General features: G+C 50.4%; 1 protein-coding gene across 2 annotated transcripts in view; it reads left to right on the forward strand.

Moving 5' to 3' along the window:
• SEZ6L (seizure related 6 homolog like) overlaps positions 1-24,821 on the forward strand; it is a 157,584-nt gene that overhangs the window by 112,397 nt on the left and 20,366 nt on the right. For both annotated transcript variants that reach the window (XM_048821488.2, XM_048821489.2), the window contains exons 4-9: positions 5,422-5,614; positions 6,879-7,064; positions 8,078-8,240; positions 9,843-10,009; positions 14,837-15,031; positions 16,329-16,467. In XM_048821488.2, coding sequence (XP_048677445.2) covers positions 5,422-5,614; positions 6,879-7,064; positions 8,078-8,240; positions 9,843-10,009; positions 14,837-15,031; positions 16,329-16,467 — 1,043 coding nt within the window. The remainder of the gene's footprint in view (positions 1-5,421; positions 5,615-6,878; positions 7,065-8,077; positions 8,241-9,842; positions 10,010-14,836; positions 15,032-16,328; positions 16,468-24,821) is intronic.

Below are 24,821 nucleotides of genomic sequence, written 5' to 3' on the forward strand. Positions count from 1 at the left end.
CTGAATTAGGAAAGGGTTTATGGGTGTTTGGGGAAGGGAAGTGGTTTCATTGTTAATCAGGTTTGGTGTCATTTCTTCTGAGGAAATCTAGCTCCTTGCAGCCAAGAGATCAAAAGGCTCAAAGTGCTGCAAATTGCTTTATGAGGCTCCTATCAATGTGCTATCCAAGGGCTGCTGGGGCTCTTGCCCTGGCTGTTACAGCCCATCTGCTGGTGCTGTGAAGATGATCATTCTTATGTGATGAGAAATCAAGCAAATTTTATAACAACAACAACAACAAATTCTTCTAGTCACCACATCCTCACAAGCGCATGCAATTAGAAGCTAATGTTTTGGGAAGTGCTAAATATAGGGCCTTGGTCTTCACATCCTTAAGAAAACAAATGGCAGCTGTGGGTATCTCACTGCTGAAATACCAGCCTCTTTATTATGCTAAAAGAACATGGAAAACAAAAGTGTGGTTACTTGTTAGCTACCGGGTTCCAAGCACTAATTAAAAGGCCTTTCTACTGCTCATTGAAAATATTAGCTGCTTTATTTTCTGTAAATAGCCATCTATGGAAGCAGAGGTACCTACAAGCAGATGCCTTGTGCAAACAGCTAATTGTAAACAACAATTTAGCTTACAAAGAAACCTGCTTTTCTCTCAGCTTTTCTGGGCCACCTATTTCAGTCCTAGTGCTGTTGCTTTTGCACTTTCTTCCCCGGGTAGAAGCTAGACCTTCTTATGCTGCATTCACGCAGTGCAGTTTGCATTTTCAGAATTCTCTGTCACTGACTTTTAACTCCTTCGGGCTTCCTCTATAACCAAGGCCATTGCTAGAGGAAGTCACTTCCTGCTAGCAGCATTGCAGTGATTCCAGCAAGATTAAATAATAAGCCACATTTTTCCTGTTGTAGTAGCAAACCACACCAGGAGGCGAGGGAGACTGTTGTATCATTCAGCAGTGATCACTGCAGGAATGGAACCAGGGGCTGCACTGACAGGTCTCTAGTGAGCCCTAGTTCGCCTTGGCTTGGTTGCAGGGACAGTGACCTTTAAGGAGCCGGGGGGCTTGTAAGAGCTCCATGACTGTTGCAGTTGGCTCTGTAATGTTTGTGCTGTGGGCACTTTCCAGAGGAGACACAACAACCCAGATGCCCAGGGCAATGGTGTAATTACTGGCAGGTACCCTGTGGGCACTGGTCAGCCATTGGCATCTACAAATGTAGGAGTTCTTTGCATTGCATCAAAGCCATCTGGTGCAGAGAGCAGACACTAGTCTCAACGCAGCCCTCTGCATGGGGCAATGTCACACAGTGCTCTGGCAAAGTTCAGGTTCCTTCCCTTGAAAATGTGGCCCTGTTATTTAAAGGCCCCTGGGGTGCAGCTTCAGGTTACAGCAGGTTTGCCCGAACCAACGCAATGGCACTTCATCCCGGGGCAGATCCTGTCACAACGTGATGAAAGCTTTCTGTAGGCAGGGCTGTAGAAGAGGAGGGATGTGCATAGAGAGCAAAGGGGCTGGCTGAGACAGAACCTGTCCGAGAACATCCACCAAGCTCAGGCTAACCCCATGGAGGGAAGTCAAAGCACAGCGAGTTACTCTGGAAACGTAACAAAATGCACCTTCTGAAAGCAGGAGCTGACTGGGAGTGCAGTGATGAGATCATGTGCATTGCTTAGGGGTGATGTGCTATTCTGCCTACTAACTTCCAGTCACATTATCAAATTTGTCCTCTTCTGTCACTCAAATAATTAATAGCCTTAAAGTATAACACACTCCCATTCACCATACTGGCACCTCTCTGAAGCAGCTGTCCTCCTCTCCAAAATCTCAGCTTGCTTGCTTGGAGTCCATAGCTGTTCTGATGATGAAGAAAACCTTAGCCCTGGGTGCAACAGAGTCAGCTGGAACTCTCCCTGAGCACTACACATTCCTCCAGTTATCTCAGCAAGCGGGTAACTCAGATGCCCTGTGACCATACAGCCACAGAATCACAGAAGTGTAAGGCTGGAAGGGACCTCAAGATGTCATCTAGTCCAGTCCCCTGCATTGAGGCAGGAACAAGCAAATCTTTTTCATCCTGACAGATGTCTGTCTGTCTCTGTCATAAATATAAAGGGAAGAGTAAACACCTTTAAATCCTTCCTGGCCAGAGGAAAAACCCTTTCATCCGTAAAGGGTTAAGAAGCTAGGATAACCTCGCTGGCACCTGACCAAAATGACCAATGAGGAGACAAGATACTTTCAAAGCTGGATGGGGGGAGAAACAAAAGCTCTCTCTCTCTGTGTTGCCTTTGCTGGGACCAGAGCAGGAATACAGGTCAGAACTCCTGTAAAGGGCTAATAAGCAATCTAGTTAGAGATGCGTTAGATTCTGTTTTGTTTAAATGGCTGATAAAATAAGCTGTGCTGAATGGAATGTATATTCCTGTTTTTGTGTCTTTTTGTAACTTAAGGTTTTGCCTAGAGGGATTCTCTATGTTTTGAATCTGATTACCCTGTAAGGTATTTACCATCCTGATTTTACAGAGGTGATTCTTTTACTTTTTCTTCAATTAAAATTCTTCTTTTAAGAACCTGATTGCTTTTTCATTGTTCTTAAGATCCAAGGGTTTGGGTCTGTGTTCACCGATGCAAATTGGTGAGGATTTTTATCAAGCCTTCCCCAGGAAAGGGGGTGTAGGGTTTGGGAGGATTTTTTTTTGGGGGGGGGGGGGGGAAGACGTTTCCAAGCGGGCTCTTTCCCTGTTATATATTTGTTAAACGCTTGGTGGTGGCAGCAATAAAGACCAAGGGCAAAAGGTAAAATAGTTTGTACCTTGGGGAAGTTTTAACCTAAGCTGGTAAGAATAAGCTTAGTGGGTTTTTCATGCAGGTCCCCACATCTGTACCCTAGAGTTCAGAGTGGGGAAGGAACCTGGACATGAAAAACCCCTAAGCTGACCAATGAGGAGACAATATACTTTCAAAGCTGGAATGGGGGAGAAACAAAAGCTCTCTCTGTGTGTTGCCTTTGTTTCTCCCCCTCTCCAGCTTTGAAAGTATCTTGTCTCTTCACTGGTCAGTTTGGTCAGGTGCCAGCGAGGTTATCCTAGCTTCTTAACCCTTTACAGGTGAAAGGGTTTTTCCTCTGGCCAGGAGGGATTTAAAGGTGTTTACCCTTCCCTTTATATTTATGACAGTCTCTAACCTGTTCTTAAAAACCTCTAGTGATGGGGATTCACAACCTCCCTTGGTTGTTCCAGAGCTTAACTCTCCTGACAGTTAGAAAGATTTTCCTAATATCTGATCTAAATCTCCCTTGTTGCAGATTAAGCCCATGACTTCTTGTTCCACCTTCAGTGGACCTGGAGAACAATTGACTACCCTCCCCTTTATAACAGGACTTAATGTATTTGAAGACTGTTATCAGGTTCCTCCTCGGTCTTCTTTTCTCAACACTAAACACAGCCAGTTCTTTTTAACATTCCCTCATAGGTCAGGTTTTCTAAACCTTTGATCATTTTTGTTGCTCTCCTCTGGACTCTCTCCAATGTGTCCATATCATTCTTCAAGTGTGGTGCCCAGAACTGGACACAGTACCCAGCTGAGGTCTCACCAACGCCGAGTAAAGCAGGACTATTCCTTCCTGTGTCTCACATTCAACACTCCTGTTAATACTCCCCAGAATGATATTAGCCTTTTTTGCAAATGCATCACATTGTTGACTCCTATTCAATTTGTTATTCATTCTAACCCCCAGGTCTTTTTCAGCAGTGCTATTCCGTCTAGCGAGGGAGTCCCCATTTTGTAGTTGTGTGTTTGATTTTTCTTCTTCCTAAGTATAGCACTTTGCACTTGTCTGTACTGAATTTCATCTTGTTGATTTCAGACCAATTCTCCAATTTGTCAAGGTCATTTTGGATTCAAATTCTGTCTTCCAAAGAGCTTTCAACCCCTCCCTGCTTGGTGTCATCCACAGATTTTATAAGCACACTCTCCACTCCATTACCTAAGTATTGATGAAAATATTGAATAGTACCAGACCCAGGACGGACCCCCTAGAGATCCCTTCTCAGTCTGATAGTGAACCATTGATAACTACTCTTTGAGTAAAAAAAGAAAAACCAAGGAGTACTTGTGGTACCTTAGAGACTAAGTCTCTCAACCAGTTTTTCACCCACCTCATAGTAGGCTCATCTAGACCACATTTCCCTTGTTTGCTCCTAAGAATCCCATGTGGGACTGTGTCAAAAGCCATACTAAAAATCAAGCTATGTCACCTCTACTGCTCCCCCTCCCCACCCACTAGGCCAGTAACCCTGTCAAAGAAGGAAATTAGATTGGTTTGGCATGACTGGTCTTGACAAATCCATGTTGGCTACTATTTATAGTCCTATTATCTAGGTGCTTATGATGATGATGGTGATGATCATTTAAAGGACAGGTTTCAGAGGAACAGCCGTGTTAGTCTGTATTTGCAAAAAGAAAAGGAGTACTTGTGGCACCTTAGAGACTAACCAATTTATTTGAGCATGAGCTTTCGTGAGCTACAGCTCACTTCATCAGATGTGTACATCTGATGAAGTGAGCGGTAGCTCACGAAAGCTCATGCTCAAATAAATTGGTTAGTCTCTAAGGTGCCACAAGTACTCCTTTTCTTATTTAAAGGACAGCGTCACTAACTATTTCATTCTTCGGGTAAGAAAAGAGAGGGAGGGTCACAGATGTGCACAACTGATGCTGAGTGATGGCTCATTCGGAGCCACAGGTGGGTGGAGGTTGGTAGGTGCCACTGCTTATTCTCCCCCCAATTAAGGGGGAGCCCAGTGGCACTAGGGGGAGCAGCAGGATCCGATTCTGAACGTCTCCACAATCTACTGTCATTCTGATGACTCACATGGGCGGAGCTTATTTTATGGGTGGGGCTTGGAAGAGTACCCCCGTGCCCTCCACCTTCTTCTTCCCCCAGTATGACCCCGATAATAGTAGCATAATTTAACAGTGCAGTAAATTCATGTTGGCACAAGGGTCCAGTTCCCGACTGAGGGTACGTCTAAATCACTATGTACTCCAGGGTGCCGTGTAACTCACAATACCCCCCCCCCCGGCAGCTCTCCATGCAGGACAAGGACCAACTAAGAAGCACAGTGGGGTTCCATCGGGGAACGGGGAGGCAGGGGACCTGCGTTCTGCGACTGACTCAGCCAGCAGCTCCCTGTGGCGGATCACCTGGGCGTCCCCCCGCTGTGAAGTGGGGATAGCGCTTTCCAGGCTCGGTGCAGCACTTCGAGCGACTCAGGCCCTGTCAGTGCAGGACAGGGACCGTGCTAATCAGCCCAGACGGGAGGTGTCCGCATTGCGCGGGTGGCCTGGGAGCCTTGGTGCGGAGCCTTCGCGCATCGAGCGCCAGACCAGGGCAAAGCTCCCAGGGTGGTGTCTGTCTGCCCTTCAGGTGAAGAGTGTGAACCTGTCAGAGGGCGAGGTGCTCGCCATTCGTGGAGTGGGCGATGACAGCTTGGTGGTCTTAGCCAATCAGACGCTTCTGGTGGAGGGGCAGGTGATTCGCAGCCCCACCAACTCCATTTCCGTTTACTTCCGGACGTTCCGAGACGATGTGGTCGGGACTTTTCAGCTTCATTACCAGGGTAGGTGTTTATTAGCCAAACCCAGCCAGCCCCTCCCCAGCCCCGGGGCTGAGAACCCAGCGGGGGGCCTCGCCCTCCAGGCCTCCCCGGCACAACCAGGCCAGCAGCATGGTCGAGTGGCTGGGGCAGTGGGCTGCAACCCAGGAGACTTGGGTTTTATTCCTGACTCTCTCACTGATTTGCTGGGCGACCTTGGGCAAGCCACTTCACCTCTCCCGTGCCATGGGGCTGCTCCCACTGCAGTTGGGAGATGGGGGGAAGGGGGATCAGACCCTGGGTGTCCTCTTTGCAGAATCCTTTCAGAGCCCTGGATAAAGATGCTACGTGAGTGGGAATTGTTAGAAGACGAAATGTCCTTCCCCATCTACCGTGCCAATCCCTCTGGCACTGGCTCTGTATCCTGAATGGCTGTTGGGCCACAAGTACACAAGCATGGGCAGAAGCACATTTGCTTGACATTTTTTGGTAGCTCCCAAGCTGAGGGTGAAACCAGGGACTGAGAGGTGAAATACCCCAGCCCCGAGCTGCCTAAGGTCTCTGAATAAAACCAGTTTGTATCCATTGTAGCTGAACACAGTCTGCCCCCTGCACAAGCCATTGCCTGCTTAGGAGAGGAATAAATAATCAAACACTAACTGCAGGCTTCACTCCCAAGTTTTGCAGGGGCTTCTGCCCCTTGGGGGATGTGGCTCTGTTTTGTGGAACTGTGCTCAGAGGATCTGCTCCAGCAAAGCAGGTAGGCATGTAAGTAAACCCATTGTCCTCATGTTCTTAGAGTTAGGCTCATGCTTGACTGCTTTGCTGGATCAGGGCCAGAGTGAGCAGACGTTTCTATTCTCTGACACTTGCCGTACAGACACAGGTTACTTATTTATATGGACCTTGACAGGTCTAGCCTTTCTGGCACATTTCCAGCAATTTTATTTTCCCCTAGGCCCACTGCATCTGTTTCTGTTCTCATATAGAAGCCCATCCTACAGGGATACGTACAGAATATTTATTTTTCCCTTGAACAGCTACAGAAAAATAAACGACTACAAGTGAATTCTTGTTGGAAACAAGAATTAGAAAGGACGTCTAATTGAAAGCATGAACAGGTGAAAAGTAATCAATGGCACAAACACACAAGTCTCCAACAATGGTGTGTTTGGGCTAGTGTGACCAGGTTCCATTACCTCTTCAGCTTTCACCCACTCTTCTTATTGCAGAATTACTCAGAGAAGACAGTGGTGATGCTTAAAATCTCACTGTGTGTTTGTTCTAGTGTTCATGCTGAGCTGCAACTTTCCACGGAGACCTGACTTTGGAGATGTCACTGTAATGGATCTGCATTCTGGTGGAGTCGCCCATTTCCACTGTTACCTGGGATATGAACTCCAAGGCCCCAAAGTGCTTACATGCATCAATGCATCTAGACCTCACTGGAGCAGCCCAGAACCTGTCTGTTCGGGTACAGCAACTGATCATTAACACAGATGCTAAGACAAGCCTGACTCTAGAATAATTTAGTGTTAGAAGTTGAATGTGAGCCTGGGAGAGGGGGAAACTACCAAATTCTGCTCCCATTTACATCAGCGGGCATCCATGCAGTTCAGTGGAGTGACACTTCATGTGAGTAAAGCGTGAGGAACACAACATCAGTGGCTTCTGGCAGAGGTAGAATGCAAATCCCCTGGGAGACAATATATCTGCTCAGCTCTTCTCAAAAAGCTTTTCCTCCTGCCTCTACCACTCCTCGGCGTTAAGCTGCTTCCAGTTGTGTTCAGAGCCACCCAGCTTGTGTGTGAGAATCACTCATACAGAGCCCAGCCTCCCTCACTACCTTATACAGCCTCCTTCCTACATAATCCCACTCTCCCAGGCTTGCGGGGTTTCCCTGTCTCCACCATGCAGAGCTGCACACAGCTGCACATTTGCTGTGCAGGATGGGGCAGTTTCAGTTGATATTGGGTTCAGTTGACATTGGGGATCAACCCCTCACTCCTAACTTTCCTTTCCCAAGTTAAATGAACCTAAAATGTCAAAGAGAAACCAGTGGAAAGCAGAGCATCCCCTGATCTGGGGTCAAACCCACGCAAAGCCACAAGCTTCACATGGTTTGAACCTGCATCTGCAATAAATCAACCTAATATCCTTCCAGCGCACTGTGCCACCCTGGGAAGGAAACGCAAAACCAGGGAAGATTTAAATGCTTTGGGGACTCATAACAAGAGTGGATTCTGCTCCGAGTTATACTGGTGTAAATCCACATCTTTGGAGTCAGTGGAGTCACTCCAGTTTACCCTGGTGCAGTTGAGAGCAGAACCTGCCCTGATTTGGCAGCCCATTTCTTGGTGAAGAGGCCCTCCCTTAGCACACACTCATTTGTCAGTACAGAGTGCATGGCCCGCTTTATTTGGCTGGGGCTGAAGCTCTGAGTGGCTGTGTGCTCCAGTCTCACTGTCTCTGTGATCTCCTTGCCAGCACCCTGCGGAGGGACAGTGCATAATGCCACCATTGGACGAGTTCTCTCGCCGAGCTACCCCGGGAACCGCAGCAACATGCACTGCGTGTGGACCATCGAAGCTCCCCAGGGCCAGAAGCTGCACCTGCACTTTGAGAGGCTTCTGCTGAGCGAAAAGGACAGGTGAGGGGCCCTGCAATGAGTCGCTCGTGGAACACAGGCATGCTGACCCGAGAGCCAGAATCTGAGCTGACCTGTGCAGAGAGGTTAGCTTTGCCATTGCTGCCAGGGCGACTGCCGGGGTTCAGGGGCGCCCCCACCCAGGTCTCAGCACGCTGCTCTTCCCACCCTATGCCATCAGCGTGAGGAAGACCTGGCAGCCTCCTGCCCCACCCAGAGGAGGCTCAAGGGTCTCGCAAGGGGTTTTCCTCAGGACTGACTGGGCAGTGTATTCCCTCACTCCAACCTGAGTGGGCCTTACCCCGCCACCTTTCAGACTGCGATCTCCTGTCTCCAGGGCGTGCCGGGACCAGGGCACTTCCCGTCTCATTATAGCAGGAGCCAGCGAGTTGGCTGGGGATTTCGATGGCCCTGGGTGGTGAAGTGTAATTCCCACACCAGGGGTTCAGGCGCCCTCCTCTTGCGAGTCTCATGTGCATGGGAGGGGGTAGGGAGCATCGCCCCTTTGGGGATTTCATCACAGGCCAGCATTCTCTAGGGCAGGAGTCTCCAGTGTGCAGGGGGGTCACAACCATCCTGCCCTGCACGTGTTGCTGAATGGGAAGGGTGCCCAACGAGATGGGAGGGCATCATGGGAGGAGGTGAGTCTTGCTGGCACAGAAGAGTCAAAGATCCCTTGTTCTCAGGCAGGACTCCCCCGAGTAACTTTTAAACAGAAAGTGATGGGAGGGGCAGGAGAGCTAATGGGCCCCGCTGCCCCAGATAGGAACTGGATCACCTGCAGATGGTCACGATAGTCCCTTCTGGCCTTAAACATCTACAGTTACCCCCACCCATTGTGTGATTTAGTATGTGGTTTGTGTAATGACACTGGGTCTCATAATCAGTAGCCCAAACCACAAACTGCCCCCTCTGGCTCCCAAAAAAACCCCACATGCCCATGCATCTCACCCACAAACACAAAGTGACAAATCACAGTCTGTTGGCATCCATAACACAGAGCACACATTTATGGGGCTGATGTTTGTGTTTAAGTGTCATTAAAAATTCAGTCTGGTAACAGGCAATAAAGCCAGTTTATGGCTTGTAGTAAAAGCAGAGAATAAAGCACCTGTTTACTATACGATAAAATAGACGTATCTGCTTTGTGAATTGGTGTTTGCATCATTTCTTTCAAACACTGCCCTCCGAATGCATGCCCGAACGGGCCCCTGCCTGGGTGAGGAACGACTGGCACGGCCCCTGCCATGCTGGCTTGTTGAGAATCCACAGTGCTGAAAGGCAGAGGCGTTACTTCCCCTGCTTCCCTATTTTTAGTGGCAAGTTAGAGGCCTTTTCACTCCGCCAGGGGCCTGGTGACGAGGAAGGAGCAGCTCCCTGTTCAGAAATGTCTCACGCTGTTGCCACATACACATTTCATCCTCTTCCTTCCTGGGCTTCCAGCTCCTCACCTGATCCTGGCCTGTGCTGGTAAATGAACAGGGGTCGGGGTGTGTGGAGCGAGCGATTACCAGCCTGTGCTCGCTCGGTCCCTGCCCAGACAGAAAGGTGGCCAGTGGAGGAGGCACTAGCCCTTTGCTGACATGCCGTGCCCTTTCTGAACAGAATGGTGGTGTACAGCGGAGAGACAAACTACTCAGCCGTCCTCTATGATTCCCTCCGGGCAGAGAGCGTCCCCTTTGAAGGCGTGATCAGCGATGGTACCACAATCCGCGTTGACTTCATGGCGGATGAGGCGAGGGCCACCACAGCTTTCAACATTCGATTTGAAGGTGACTCCCCCTTTAATTTTGGATCTGGCTGGTGGGTAGCAGCAGGCAGACACTCGCTAATGCTGCTTGTGCTCCGTGGAATCAGGCAATTAACAGAGGTACTGATTGCAATTACTCTAGCAGGGGTTACCCTTCGTAGCAATAGGAAGCTGATTGCCCCTGAACCAGGAGAATCCAACAGCCACCCCTCCCCTTGTCCCTGCCTTATTGGAGGCATCGATTGGTACCTGGTGCTGAGTCGGCCAGGCCTGCCAGCGGACTGGTAGTCAACTCGCTAATATCTCTAGACCAGCACAGACAGGCGACCATCTGCACATGAGGCTCCCACAAATTACAGAAGGCAAGTCGAAAGGAAAAGGAGTACTTGTGGCACCTTAGAGACTAACCAATTTATTTGAGCATGAGCTTTCGTGAGCTACAGCTCACTTCATCAGATGCATACCGTGGAAACTGCAGCAGACTTTATATACCCACAGAGAATATGAAACAATACCTCCTCCCACCCCACTGTCCTGCTGGTAATAGCTTATCTAAAGTGATCAACAGGTGGGCCATTTCCAGCACAAATCCAGGTTTTCTCACCCTCCACCCCCCCACACAAATTCACTCTCCTGCTGGTGCTAGCCCATCCAAAGTGACAACTCTTTACATGATCAAGTCGGGCTATTTCCTGCCTAGATCCAGGTTTTCTCACATCCTCCCCACCCCCATACACACACAAACTCACTCTCCTGCTGGTAATAGCTCATCTAAACTGACCACTCTTCAAGTTTAAATCCAAGTTAAACCAGAACATCTGGGGGGGGGGGGGTAGGAAAAAACAAGAGGAAACAGGCTACCTTGCATAATGACTTAGCCACTCCCAGTCTCTATTTAAGCCTAAATTAATAGTATCCAATTTGCAAATGAATTCCAATTCAGCAGTTTCTCGCTGGAGTCTGGATTTGGCAAGTCGCAGCACTTCCTCTCCCCTCCCAGCCTGGCTGCTGCAAATGTGACAACTGCATAAGCCCTGCTGGGAGGATTCACCTCCTGGCTGCGAACGTGTCACTGGTGATGCACAGTCGGCTGCAGCTTCTAGTTCTCCCCAAAGACCTGTTCCAGCAAACAGGAATCAAGGCAAAAGAAATGAGTGCTCATTTCTGCAGTACAGATAGTCTGGGAAGTGGAGTTTTCTTTTCCCTTTGTTCGTTGTGAGGGGCAAATCGGACAAATGGCTACAAACCAGAGAGCATTCCCAGACACCAGGGGGAGAGTCAAGCCAGAAATGTTAGACTGGCAACAAGGACACTACCTCCTCCCGTAGCTTCGGATTTACTTTGGTTTAGCTTTGAGTTGGACTAGTAACTACTTCAGAGGCGAGCTGGGGTGTTACTGTCCAGAGGAATCAGGAAAAAGCCAGCCTGTACCCGGGATGCCGGCCAGCACTGCAGATACATTCTGCTAGACAGACATACCCGTTGCAGTCAGATTAGAGCAGTGGCAGTTTGGATCTACATTTTTTTTTAAAGGGGGGGGGGGGGAGAAATCACAGTTCCTCCAATGCCATTGAAAACTGAAAATCAAACCTCCCGTTTGCTCCTAGTTTCCCTTTTGCTTCCCCCTGCCCTGGCACCATCCTCCATCAGAATCAGTTTCCTTACTGGGGCTGCAAAGACACTGAACATTCAGTTTTCTGCCTTGTCCCCTAGTTCTGCACTTTAAATACTTCCCTACAATCCCAGCTTTCCCGTACAGCTGTTCTATTTTTATAGGCTTTTTTCCTTCAAAAGCTTTTGTGGCATTTGGTGCCAAAGCTCCGTGGGGACTGTTAGAAGCTATAATAATCTGGCCTGTGTCACTCACCTGCCTGCTATTTAAGTCCCACTTACCCCAGGCCTAATCATCTGTGCTCAGAGTTAAGAGCAATTTCTTTACATTTGAAAAGTGCCCTGACGCATAATTAAACTATATTATACAAAGAGGGTCTGTGCTACCCACAAATAACCCCTGTTCACTTTAACTAAGAAGCGCATTGAAAATACAGAGGGCCAGATCCTCAGCAACTGGTGTAAGTCAGGGAGGCTGCACTGACATCACCAGAACTGACTTCAGTGGCGCTATCCCTGTTTGCACGAGCTGGGGATCTGGCCCTGCTCTCCACATTTCGCAGTTCAGTGACTGTTTAGTCAGCAGCTGGGAGTTCTAATAGACCAGGTATGTCTGAGCCTTTGAGGGTTAGCACAGTCTCCCTTCATCAGACCTGCTGGTGGTTCAATCAAACCCAAACCCTTCCTCCCTGCTCCCAACTGTCAAAGACGGAATGGTGCAGCTCCCCTCCCTTGAGGTATGAACATAGGAAACCTGGGATGGACAGCCCTACAAGAGCTCTGTCCTGCATCACTGCATTGCTGTCCGGGCTGGTCTGAGGAATTGGGGATGTTAAGTACCAGAAAGCACTAACTAGACATCGCTGTAACAGGGGAGGGGGCTGCCACCCAATGCCCCTCAGGGCCTGGACACCCCTACTATCTCCTGCTCCTGTTTTCCCCTTCACCAGACTCCGCAGTCTCTGTCAGCCACAGCCCTGCTTAGCGTCTGGGGGGTTTATTACATTAACAAAGTTCTCAGACAAACAGAAAAGCAATCTTCCACCCAGGCTTACCGTGGGCATGGCCCCTCCTCCCTGAGGAACTGGCCCTTTCTCCAGAACCATGGCAAGAGACTCCCTTTCCCTGCAGCTCCACTCGGCCAGTCCCTCACTGTAGGAGCCCCCTCCTGCAGCTTCCTGCTGCCTTTTACCCTGGGATCACCGTGATTCAACCCAGGTGGGGCCTGTCCTGTAATCAGGGCTGGCTTAGGCCCTGGCTCTCCAGTTCTGTTACACTCACCTAACAAAATCCAGGCCTCCCTGACTTGGAAGGCAGAGTAATAAAGTCATAATTGACTTGGGTTGTTCAAGTCAGAAGCAGATTCTCCCAGAGAGGATTTGTGTGGGTGAGAGTGCTATATATGGTGGAATGAGTCACAAGTGTCCAGGTGCATGGGTGAAGAGGACTGAGCCTTACTTACAGGTTGGGGTGGTGATCTGGCCAGGGTGGTCTAACTGGCATCCTCTATCCCGAAGAATAGGGCAGGGGTTCTCAAACTTCATTGCACCGGACCCTCTTCTGACAACAAAAATTACTACACGGCCCCAAGAGGGGAGGACTGAAGCCAGAGCTGACCCGAGCCCACCCAAGCCCTGCTGCTCCGGGCAGGGGGGCCAAAGCCCGAGCCCCACCACCCTGGGCAGGGGGCATGTAACCTGAGGCCGGGGCTTGGGCTTTGGCTTTTGCCCTGGGCCCCAGCCAGTGCTGGTGACCCCATTGAAATGGGGTTGCGACCCACTTTGGGGTCCCAGCCCACAGTTTGACAGCTGCTACAGTAGGGGATGATATGTCCCCCAGTTAAACTTCCTGTGCAGTTCCACGCAATATAGCTCCTGGTGACTGCAGAAAATGCCTAACTGGGAACCTCTCCAAGATTACAGAGAAGTAATCTTACTCCAGTCATTTGCCTTCTGCCTGCGAAGTCTCATGGAGCAGGCAGAGCAGCTGTAAATCTGACTGAGGAATGGCCTGCATTTGTGAACCAGTTAATATCCAAGAGCTTCTCCTTTGGAGAACGAGAGGTTCAGGGACACGCCAGGTGAATCCCAGGGAACTCCAGGAGATTTGCCACAATTGTCATTTAAATACGTTCTGCTGACAGGATCAGTCTAAGACCTCGGATCTCTGACCAGACTCGATAACATGCAATAATCCCAGGGAAGAAGGTTGCTCAGTAAATATGTAAACTGGCAGCATGGCATGTATAGTACTGTTGATAATACACAAAAGAAGTGGGGTTTGGCTCAGCTTTAAAAGCTCAGACCAGATAAACCATTATTAATCCTAATTGCCTGTAAAATAAGCCAAAGAACAGGGCTGCAGCATCCCCGTACAAGAGCCCAGTTCAGCAGCAATCCCATCCGGTGGCCACGCTCTGAAGCAGACGCCATGCACCGGCAGTTTGGGAAGGGTTTCTAGGAGAGCGCTTGCCCAGAATGTGCCACCTCAGGCCTGAACTCTTTGTCGAGTTACATGTTAAGTGATAAAAACGTCCTGACCAGCCCTGACTAGAACTTGCTCAGTCACAGTCAATTGACAGCTTTCAATTTTGGCCTCCCCACGCTGGTTTCCAGCTTACAATCACTGGGCACTATCTCTGTTTGCTCAGCGCTGGCTGGGGATTGGGCTGGCCAGGGGGGCCTTTAAACACAAATGCCACTCTCGTTTGTAAAGTAAATGTAAACCAAATGTGATTGGAATGGAATTTAGTTTGACAGGCAGCTTTCTCCCTCCCACGTGCCCCGACGGATGGCACAGCGCTGGGGAGCCCAATGGAATTCCCGAGCGTGGCACGAGCTAGACTCGCATTCAGGCTCACTGCTGCTGGGTGCCACAAATACAGCAGGGACGTACCAGTCCTGACCCCAGGTGAGGCCCTGCCAGGGAGATAAGCACTGACTCGGGCTGGTTCTTATTCTTCCTAGAGCAGCTTACTGATCCCTAGCTCTGCTACAGAGAGGTTATGTAACACTGGTCTGTACAATGGATAACAGCCTAGTACTGCTAATGGACTCACCCCTTAGCTCATCTGGTGCTTTGGAGCTGATGGCCCAGAGTGCAGACTCTGTTGATTCCCTGTGGTGAGAGTTGTTACAGCTGCACAAGAACTGGAAAAGGAGACAGTGACAGGTGCTGTCTCCTCCCCAGAGCAGGGTCCGTGTTGCACCTGTCCAATTAACATGTGTTTCTCTTCAAGCTTTCGAGCGAGGCCATTGCTACGAACCCTACATTCAGAATGGGAATTTTACCACCTCCGATCCTACCTACAACCTGGGAACGACGGTGGAGTTCACCTGTGACCCTGGCCATTCCCTGGAGCAGGGACCCGCCATAATCGAGTGTATCAACGTTAGGGACCCCTACTGGAATGACACCGAGCCCCTGTGCAGAGGTCAGTTACCCTCCGCCAGCTGGGGTCACTACGCCTTGTCCCGGTACTGCACGCAGGAGAACATGCACAAATAAAAACTCTCCAGTGTGAGTGACCACGTTGCCAGAGAAAGTGACTGCACGTGAGTGAGGATAACGTAGCTAAGTTAAGGCATATGTCTGTGAGCCCTTGCAAAGCATTCAGAGACAGGACAGCAAATGTAGAGAGGGCCTTAGCCCCCAAGGGGCCTGTTGACTGCACTGGAAGAGTGGGGGGCTTGGCCTTTCTCAAAGTCGGCTGCCAGAGCTCCCACTGTGCCAGGCAGAGTAGGGAGAGCTCCCCACCGCACTGCAGGCAGCGTTCCTTCTGCCCCCAGGACGGCTCCTGTACAACACTGAGTGGATGTTTTCAGAGAACTATCCATAATGACTCCAGGATCTCTTTCTTGACTGGGGTCTAAATTAGCTGTGGCCACTCAAAAAAGAGATCTTGGAGTCATGGTGGATAGTTCTCTGAACACATCCACTCAGTGTGCCGCGGCAGTCAAAAAAGCAAACAGAATGTTGGGAATCATTAAGAAAGGGAGAGATAATAAGACAGAAAATATCATATTGCCTCTGTATAAATCCATGGTACGCCCACATCTTGAATACTGCGTGCAGATGTGGTTGCCCCATCTCAAAAAAGATATGTTGGAATTGGAAAAGGTTCAGAAAAGGGCAACAAAAATTATTAGGGGTATGGAACAGCTGCCTTATGAGGAGAGATTAATAAGACTGGGACTTGTCAGCTTGGAAAAGAAATGACTAAAGGGGGATATGACAGAGATCTATAAAATCATGGTTGGTATGGAGAAAGTAAATAAGGAAGTGTTATTTACTCCTTCTCATAACACAAGAACTAGGGGCCACCAAATGAAATTAATAGGTAGCAGGTTTGAAAACAAACAAAAGGAAGTATTTTTTCACACAACGCACAGTCAACCTGTGGAACTCCTTGCCAGAGGATGTTGTGAAGGCCACGACTATAACAGGGTTCAAAAAAGAACTAGATAAATTCATGGAGGATAGGTCCATCAACGACTATTAGCCAGGATGGGCAGGGATGGTGTCCCTAGCCTCTGTTTGCCAGAAGCTGGGAATGGGCGACAGGGGATGGATCACTTGATGATTCCCTGTTCTGTTCATTCCCTCTGGGGCACCTGGCATTGGCCACTGTCAGAAGACAGGATACTGGGCTAGATGGACCTTTGCTCTGACCCAGTATGGCCACTCTTATGTTCTTATGAGTCACCTCTCTCTGTCTCTCTTTATTTCAGCAATGTGTGGAGGGGAGCTCTCTGCCATGGCAGGAGTCATCCTGTCCCCTAACTGGCCAGAGCCCTATGCTGAGGGAGAGGACTGCATCTGGAGGGTACACGTTGGGGAGGAAAAGCGGCTTTTCTTGGATGTCCAGCTGTGAGTACTTCACAGGGCCTGACACGGGCTGGGCTGATCCTTTTCCTCCAACAGCTGGTTTACCACGTGTGATTGCTCTGCTGACACCAGAAACTGTTACAAGGCCTGGGTGTGTTGGTGGGACATGCTGCCCTTTGCTGTGCTTAGACCTCAGCAGGTGGGCTACGCACAAAGTGACCACAGATAGCGCTGTGCAAAGACAGGCCACTGTTACTAGCTGCCTCCGTCACAGAGGGAAGCAAGTCTGGGCCCAAAAGTTCTAATCCTGCTTCTGTCTCTGAAACAGCGGGTCATCTTCAGAAGTCACCGAACCTCCGTGCCTCGGTTGTCCCACCCATTGGAGGGTCTGGGATATTAATGGGAGCAAAATGAACTATGCCATAATTCTAGATGCAGATCGGACAGGGACAATGATCTCCCCGGCCCAGCCAGGAAGAGGTGCTAAAAGGACGAGAAACTGCAAAACAATCTGAAGATGAAAAATATTACACAAGTGTCATTTGATTTATAACCCTAGATCACATTGCGTGGAAATCTGCTGGACTCATGGATGAAGGTTCTTAGCACAGATTCTGCCTCGTTTTGCAGAATCTGCAGTTTTAAACAGTGAAGCTTGTGGCCCATTTTGACAAGGGTCCCCATGCCAATATGGTGCCACGCGATCTGCAGCATGGCACCGCGTGCCTGCTCTAGATCATGTGGGTGGGCGAGAAAGCCCTTTAAGGGAGGTGTGTGCTCCCTGATCCTGGCAAAGGGCTACCCCAGCACACATAGGGAGAAGGCAGATGAAACTCCTGCTGCTGTGGGGTTCTCTCCAGCACCTAGCCTCGCCCTCTCTGAAACTTTCTCTTTTAGTCCCAGCCCCAGCTGGGCTCTAGCTGGGACCCTACTGGCCGGCTCTGGCCTAGGCTCCTTCTTGGCTGGGTTCTTTTAAGCTCTTTTCACTAGCACAGCATGAAATAATTTGTGACACACTCTGGGCTCGCTGCTCGAGTAATGAGGAGGGCTGCTCCAGAAGGGAAACGTGCTCTTCTCTTCATTTCACTAGCTAATTGTTCTTGAGATGGCTGTTGTGCTTGCAAGTCCTAATGCTGGAGGGAGCAATACCAGGGCTGCAGAAGATCAGCCTCAGCAAGGAATCATTTTGGCAGGAATCAGCGCCATAGTTAGTTGAAAATCAGGGACTGGATCGTATTCCAGCCCAGCTCTGCAGGGCCATTATTATGCTATATTAACTTGCTCCCTCACTTAACCCTGCAGAAAAGCATTTCCCGACTCCCCCGTGGCTCACTGGCATTCAGACAGTGTCCAAAAGAACCATGCAACAGTCTCAGCTTGAGGGCCTGGCAGAGCCAACCGAACGTGCTGTTTTTGGGGAGCATCCTGAGCTCCAGAGCTCTGGGCGTTTTGCTGCTAATGAGCCAGTCTAGAAGAGTGCTCAGAAAAGGGCTCCGGAGCAGGTAGAATGCTGTTTTGTGAAGACCTCGCCGTCACCTCTGCAGTTCATGCAATCTTGGATATCAAGGGAACTTGCTGTCCACAGATGGAATAGCTTCCGTCTAAAATAGCCTTTCGGGGGCCTGGCCTTTTGTTCTGTACAACTCAGCCCCTATCAGAAGGAGTGAAAGTAACCCAAACTCACGTCTATGGCCATGTTTTAGGAGCTGACACCAGTTCTCCAGGCAAGCTGGGCTACGGGCAGAGCCCACTGTCACTGCAGTAATTCGCTGGGTCTATGCATCAGACTCCAAAGCAAGGTCTCACACTCTCCACCTGGGCCTCAGACTTTTCTATGTAGCAAGGCTGTCTGGGGAACCATGTACAGGAAACAGCAGATACTTGGCTGCAGGCTGTCGTGCATCAGGGTTTTCTCAGTCGTTGCTGGCACACAGTGTATTACAGTTCAAAGAGGGTTTGGGCCTGTTTAGCCCTGAGAGTAGAGGCAGGTTGGCTGGGAAGCTGAGGAATGAGGATGAATTTTCTTGCAGTCCTTTCTCCCTTTGAAACTATTAAATGCTGGTGGAATTTAAGACGCGTCATTCCCCAAATTACCAGCGGTAAAAGTCTGCTTTCCGAAATGTGGTCACAGCCCCAGGGAAGGCTGGTGGGCCAATTCTGTGACATCCTTTCAGGCATGGCCTGGATTGTTACTGGCCCAGAACGCCCATGGGTGAGACAGTTCGAAAATATATGCAGGTGTTTGAGTGTATCTGTTGTGAATCAAAATTCAGAGCAAATAAACACAAGACGCCAATCCCAAGCAGTGCCCTCTACAAATCTGGTTCTGCAAAAAACGTTCCGAGAACGGCCATAAACACGTCACCAGCCGCTGTTCCCTGGTCGTTTTCATGCACCCTTTAATTCCTACTTCAGTGTTTTTGGCACAGAACTGAGAACCTGAAAACAACTGCAGTAAAAATGGACTGTTAGGGCAGATGTTGTATTTACAAGGGCTTAGATAGCTTCTGAGCGAGTGACCCTTCCATAGGCATGAGGTGCAGAGGGGCTGCAAAAGGCAGCGTGTAAACACAGCATCCTCCTCTCACCTGGTACTTTTAACTCAGTCAAGTGTCCAGCAGATGGAGACAGGCAATAAATAATGACTTACCTACACTCTGGTAATCATGCAAGTGAGTGCCAATCACAATTTCCCTGGAGTATTGATAGGAATTGTACAGCATATGGGGCCCATGGGCTATTCAGTGTGATCTCCTGCCTCCAGCAACCTGATGCTTTGCAGGAGGGCAAACACTCCTGTGATGCTCCTGTCTGGATAACACCTCACATAAGGCAAAGCCACTTCTTCACTGTGGTGACCTGCTAGTGCCCTAAGAGGTGCTGAGAGCTCCCCTTGCATTCTGCAAACATTTCACCATGGCCATAACGTTTGGCAGCAGGTGGGAACGTACTGGATGGTTCCTGGGAGCAGAGGGAGACTGACACAGGTTGGAAAGCAGGCGGGCTGAGTGTCCCTTTGACAAGCCTTGCCCTTGACAAACATGACTCATTTCAGGTCACAAATTGCACTTGACGTCCTCCCTCCTCTGTCATTCAGTTGCTCAATGGTCTACTCTAGCCTGTGAGAAAGTGGGACTGGGCTGGATATCTTTGTATGTGCCTGTTCCGCAAGTCGTTCCTTGGCTCCGTGCAGTTGGTCACTTAGCTCAGAGACAACCAAGCCTTTGATGGGAACTTAACAGAGGAAAAAGAGAGCAAAAGAGTGAAGTGGGAATACGTAATAAAACTTCTCATGCGTACACGCATGCACGTACACACACAGGTGTGTTTATTGTGTGGAGAATGGCCCGGTTCAGTCTGTCTTTCTGCAAACCTGCTTCCGGATTTAGAAGCCTGCATGGCCATTCACTGATATAATGATCCCTTCCATCCTGTTTGCAAACAGCTTTTACTTCTCTTTCAGGTGGACCCAGGAAGTGTTCCCCAAAACAGGGGAAAGGTTTTATTAAAGACAGATGAGCTGGGGACTGAAGCCAGTCTCTGCCATGAATGAATCCCATGTTAACATGCTTGTCCAGGGCAGTCCAGAGCTACACACTAACTTGCATTATTTCCTGCATTCTTCTCCCCAGTGTGCTCTGAGGCCCCCCACCGGCTCTGACCCTCAGACATGTAGTTTGATGGTAGCCCTAGTTAGTAGGGCTGCCGTCACGGACCCCAGGACATTCTCTTTGAATGGGAACTTGATGAGGTCCAGGCAATAGAAACAGCATAATTCCATGGCAGCTAATATTTTCTTAAGGTGCTTATTGTCTCGGACACTTCCGAGAACTCTGTGTAACTTTGTGAGGCAGAGCACAGCCTACAGCCTACACACGGCATCCTGTCTACACAGCTCCCCACCCCATGGCTGCCCCAGCTGGCAAGGACACAGTGCCAGAGCCCGTGAGGCAGCGGTGATGCTGCATGCCTCGCGGGGATGTTCTGCACAGCTCCCGCTCTGTAAGGAATTGTGTTTGAGGCTTTAAAAGCCACCAAGTCTGAGCTCCTGAGCTGTGGCGTGACTCCCACTCGATCACTCAACTGACAGAGCCGACGAGACAGTGTTGTGTGGCATGCACACTTCAGCAGAGCATGACACGTTTCAATAAGCAAACAAGTGCGTGTGCCAATAACTACATCAATTTCCAGGCTCAGTACAGAGCTCTGGACTAGAAACTGGGCTCCCAGCATTTCTAGATGAGAGCTCTGCTATTAAGCTAAGTGCCAGGACAGACTCACACTCGTCACACTGCCTACAAATCCCTTGGCCTGGTTCACAGCTAAGTCAGAGCAAGTAGAGTCAGAATCAATGGAGGCGTCCAACGTGCATGAACCTCAGTGTGCGGGTGAGTTTGCTTTTCAGTTTGCTTGCCCTATGCACCATTGTTACAGGGATTGTTTCTGGGGCTGAACACACACTAGAGAGGCACGCATTGGTGTGAATGTCTTTGTCAGGAAATCGTCGCAGTGGGACCCTCCCGGGTTTGAGGAGTGGAAGCCCGGAGCAAATCTGGATTGTGCGTGAAGGAGACGGTTGGGAAGACAGGGTTTCACGGGGAGGCATCAGAGGGATTTTTCCTGCCTTTCCTGCCTGGCTTAATGTCGTTGTTGGGTTTGCTTGCCCTGTTAAGAGCTGCTCAGGCAGGAGGCCATTTGTAGTGGGACCACAGCTTTGCTAAAACTAGCCACTGATCAGCCCTACACCCTAACAGCTGTGCCACTAGGTGGCGCTCTTTGTACACACAAAGAACAGGAGGACTTGTGGCACCTTAGAGACTAACCCATTTATCTGAGCATGAGCTTTCCTGAGCTTTTGTACACACAGTGACACACACGCACATGCTCTGGACGGGATCCTACCTTGTGAGGCCATGCAGAGCTGGGCGGGCAGGCAGCCTCAGAGCCAGGGACAGCAGCTAGTGTCACCCAGTGTGGCCCAGTTAATGGGGCCTGGCTGCTAGTGTCCAGCAGTGGAATAGTTTTAGTGCTGATCACTCACTAGTGGGCATGTCATAGAATCATACAATTATAGAAGATCAGGGTTGGAAGGGACCTCAGGAGGTCGTCTAGTCCAACCCCCCGCTCAAGGCAGGACCAGCCCCAACTAAATCATCCCAGCCAGGGCTTTGTTAAGCCAGGCCTAAAATTAGAGTCATCTGTAATCACTGACTCTAATTAATAGACAGTGGAATCCAGAGGAAAATCTAAGGGATTCTGCCCGCTTGACAAAGAGGCCTAGTTGCTATTTGGATGCAGGGACCCACGGGTGGGGCTGGGGCTGGGGCTGGGGCTGTACTGATGACCAGGCTACCAGTCTGGTCCCGAGGGAGCTGTGTCCCCAGCATTGCCTCGCCCAGAGTTACACAGCACCCACCCCGGGCTCTCAGGCGGGTAATAGAGGAATTCTCTCCTCATGGCTGCTCGCCAGTTTGTGCTGACAGTCTGAGCGCAGCCGCTTTTTGCTGCCTCGGGACTTAGGGCGCCTAACTGGCCAGTCTCAGTTAATGAGACAGGCAAGTTTTTGTGACACGCTAAATCCGTGGGATTGTTTGAACTTGTACGTGGGCTGCGCTTGACAGGTGCAGGCCACATAGAAACATCGCCCCAGATAAGACGGATGAGGCTATTGAAAGGGAGTCTACAGGAAAACAGAAATTATTATTATTGTGTGCGTGGGTGTGTGTGCGTATACACATACGTGTGTATTCACACTGGACTTCACATGTTCAAAGCACCGTGCAGATGTCATGTACCTGATCCAAAGTCTGTTGAAGTCAATGGAAAGACTCCCATTGCCTTCGATGGGTTTGGGGACAGGCCCTCACTAATTAACTTTCTCCTAATAGCTCCCAGCCCCTTTCCTGATTGGCCCCTGGACTCCATGTGTCTGGCTGCCTGAGAACCCCAGCACCCTGCCCCTGGGAGGTGCTGCACTGTGGGTGCTCAGCAGCTCTCTGAGTGGCAGGCCTGTTTCAGCATGGCAGGAGGGCTGCACGCCGCTTTGCCAAGGGGCTGCTGTCTCAGGCGGGTCCCTGGGCCCTTTCACTAACACGGCTGATAAAAGCACAGCGTGAGCTGCACCTGGCACTGAGCTCCCCTGGTCTCTCTCCGTCAGTGCGCGTGTGGGGACCAGTCCGGAATTTCCCCTCACAAGTTATTTTTCCCACAGCCGCCATGTGCTGCCGACAGAGCGCACGGTGGGCACCTGGCACCTTCTCAGGCTGCCAGAATAACCTTGCCACAGACAGGGCTGTGACTCGGAGCTTCACAGCTGCTGGCAGGGCGATGGAGGACCACAAGCCATAGTGACCTCTGAGGCAAAAGGCACATCCCATCTCCTCGCTGTCGCTTGCCCACAGTGGTAGCTATGGTGCTAAAAGGAAGAAAAATTAATAGTGAGAGAAACCTCCACCTGCCTGGAGAAGTGAGAGGGAGAGGACGGACCCCAAGGAGACATTGTCTTTGGAGGATCTGTTGAAATGCTGCGACTGGGAAAGGTACCAGAGGATGGAAGGACACTCTCCTCCTGTGTCCCTCCTAGGTTCAGCTGTGGGAACCAGCTCCAATTCCCTTGTCCTGGCTTTTCTTTCTTTTGTGGGATCAACACAGCTGCATGAAATGCATCCACTCTCCTGCCTGATTCCACCAGACCCGGACTGGATTCCGTGGCCACCGGAGACACAGAGACGTGAAGTAGGATTGGGCCCCCGCGGCCTCATGTGGCGCCGCCCGCCCTCTTCGGAGAGGCTGCCCGCCCGTGCGGTCCGCCCCCGGTCGCTGGGCCCCCCTCCGTCCTCCGCGCCGGCTCAAACAAGCCAGCAGCCTCACTGCAGGTGCAGGTGGCTAGACAGTAGGATGGGATTCCTCTGCAAGCGCGGCCTGTGCTGAGAGCCGCGGCCACGGGGATACTGCCAACGCAGAGAGACGCTCTTGTGATGCTACTTGGGGATTCCCGGAGACGGTCCCACAGAAGACCAAGTGCTATCTTAGAGTCAAAACGGTTTTAAAGCTTTCAGTGAAAATCCCAAGGCAGGGTTCCCGATGCACCTTCCCAGCTTTGTGGGCACTGGGGCAGGGCAGAACTGGGGGCCAGACAATTTGAAGTAATCAAACAGAAATGTCACCGTGGCAGTGGTGTTTGCAGGAAAGCAGAGGTTTGCCCCGAGTGCCAGGGTTCTGCAGGGATTGGCTGGTTGCCTTCCCCGAAGAACCTTACTCAGACATTTGCATTTGCATCTCGAAGCAAAGCCGCACTAGACTGGGGTGGGTGTGGGGCAAGTGCCCCAACTGAGTGGCAGCCGCGATGGGACACTGCCTGCATAGGGCAAGAGAAAGCGTCGTAAAACCAGGGCACTCCCCAACAGCCTTTGCCCCACCTTAGCAAAGGGGCAGCTTCTCTCTCCCCTGTCAGCACTGCCATGTCCTGACCCTGCCTGGGCACCCCACTCCCTGGAGGTGTCCGTGCTGTGAGACACTATCAAAAGCCTTACTAAAGTTGAGAGACAGCACATCTCCTCCTTCCCCACTGCCCACCAGGCTTGTTACCCTGGCAAAGAAGGATGTCAGGCTGGTTTGACACAATCTGTTCTTGACAAATCCATGTTGACTGTTATTTATCGCCCTATTATCTGCTAGGTGCTTACAAAGCCATTGTTTGATTATCTGCTCCATTATCTTTCTGGTACCGAAGTGAAGCTGACTGGTCTGTAATTCCCTGGATTGTCTTTATTCCCCTTTTCATAGAGCGGTGCTATACTCGCCCCGTTCCAGTCCTCTGGGCTCTCTCCCATGCTCCAAGAGTTCCCCAAGAGAATCGCGAATGGCTTAGCAAACTATTAAGCCATAGCTGGGCATTTAAAACTGGCACCAGCTGGACAGACCCACTAGGCATTTGCAGCAGCAGCTTCCATTTCCGGTTCAGTCTGTCCCACTGGGACAAAGGGCTTGCATGTGCCTGGGGAACCAGTGCCAAAGATGGGGGCTGGAAAAGCAAAGTCCTGTTGAAAATACCAGCCAGGCACAGCAGGGAGTGTCTCTCTGAAGAGATCCGGCTGCCCCGTGGAAGAGAGCTAGAATCGGTTGGTACTGATCTGAAGCTTTGACAGCATGGCAGAGGAGGCAGAAGCTGCTATTTATTTATCAGTTTCTTCCGGATTGATTTGTCACTTAGTGTGTCTCAGCTCATCTCTGTTCAGGCTGGCCCTGGCAGGAGATTTCCCGGCCCTGGGCTGACCGCTTGGGAGACGAGTTGTCTCTGTTCATCCCCAGATACAGCTGCGCTCCCTTCTTCCCCACCCGTTTGCCCTGGAGCCGGGGGAGAGGAGAGGGACTTCGGCCTCCAGGTGCCAATCAGT

This window comes from Caretta caretta, chromosome 15 (assembly GCF_965140235.1).
Source record: "Caretta caretta isolate rCarCar2 chromosome 15, rCarCar1.hap1, whole genome shotgun sequence".
Classification (NCBI taxonomy): Eukaryota; Metazoa; Chordata; order Testudines; family Cheloniidae; genus Caretta; species Caretta caretta.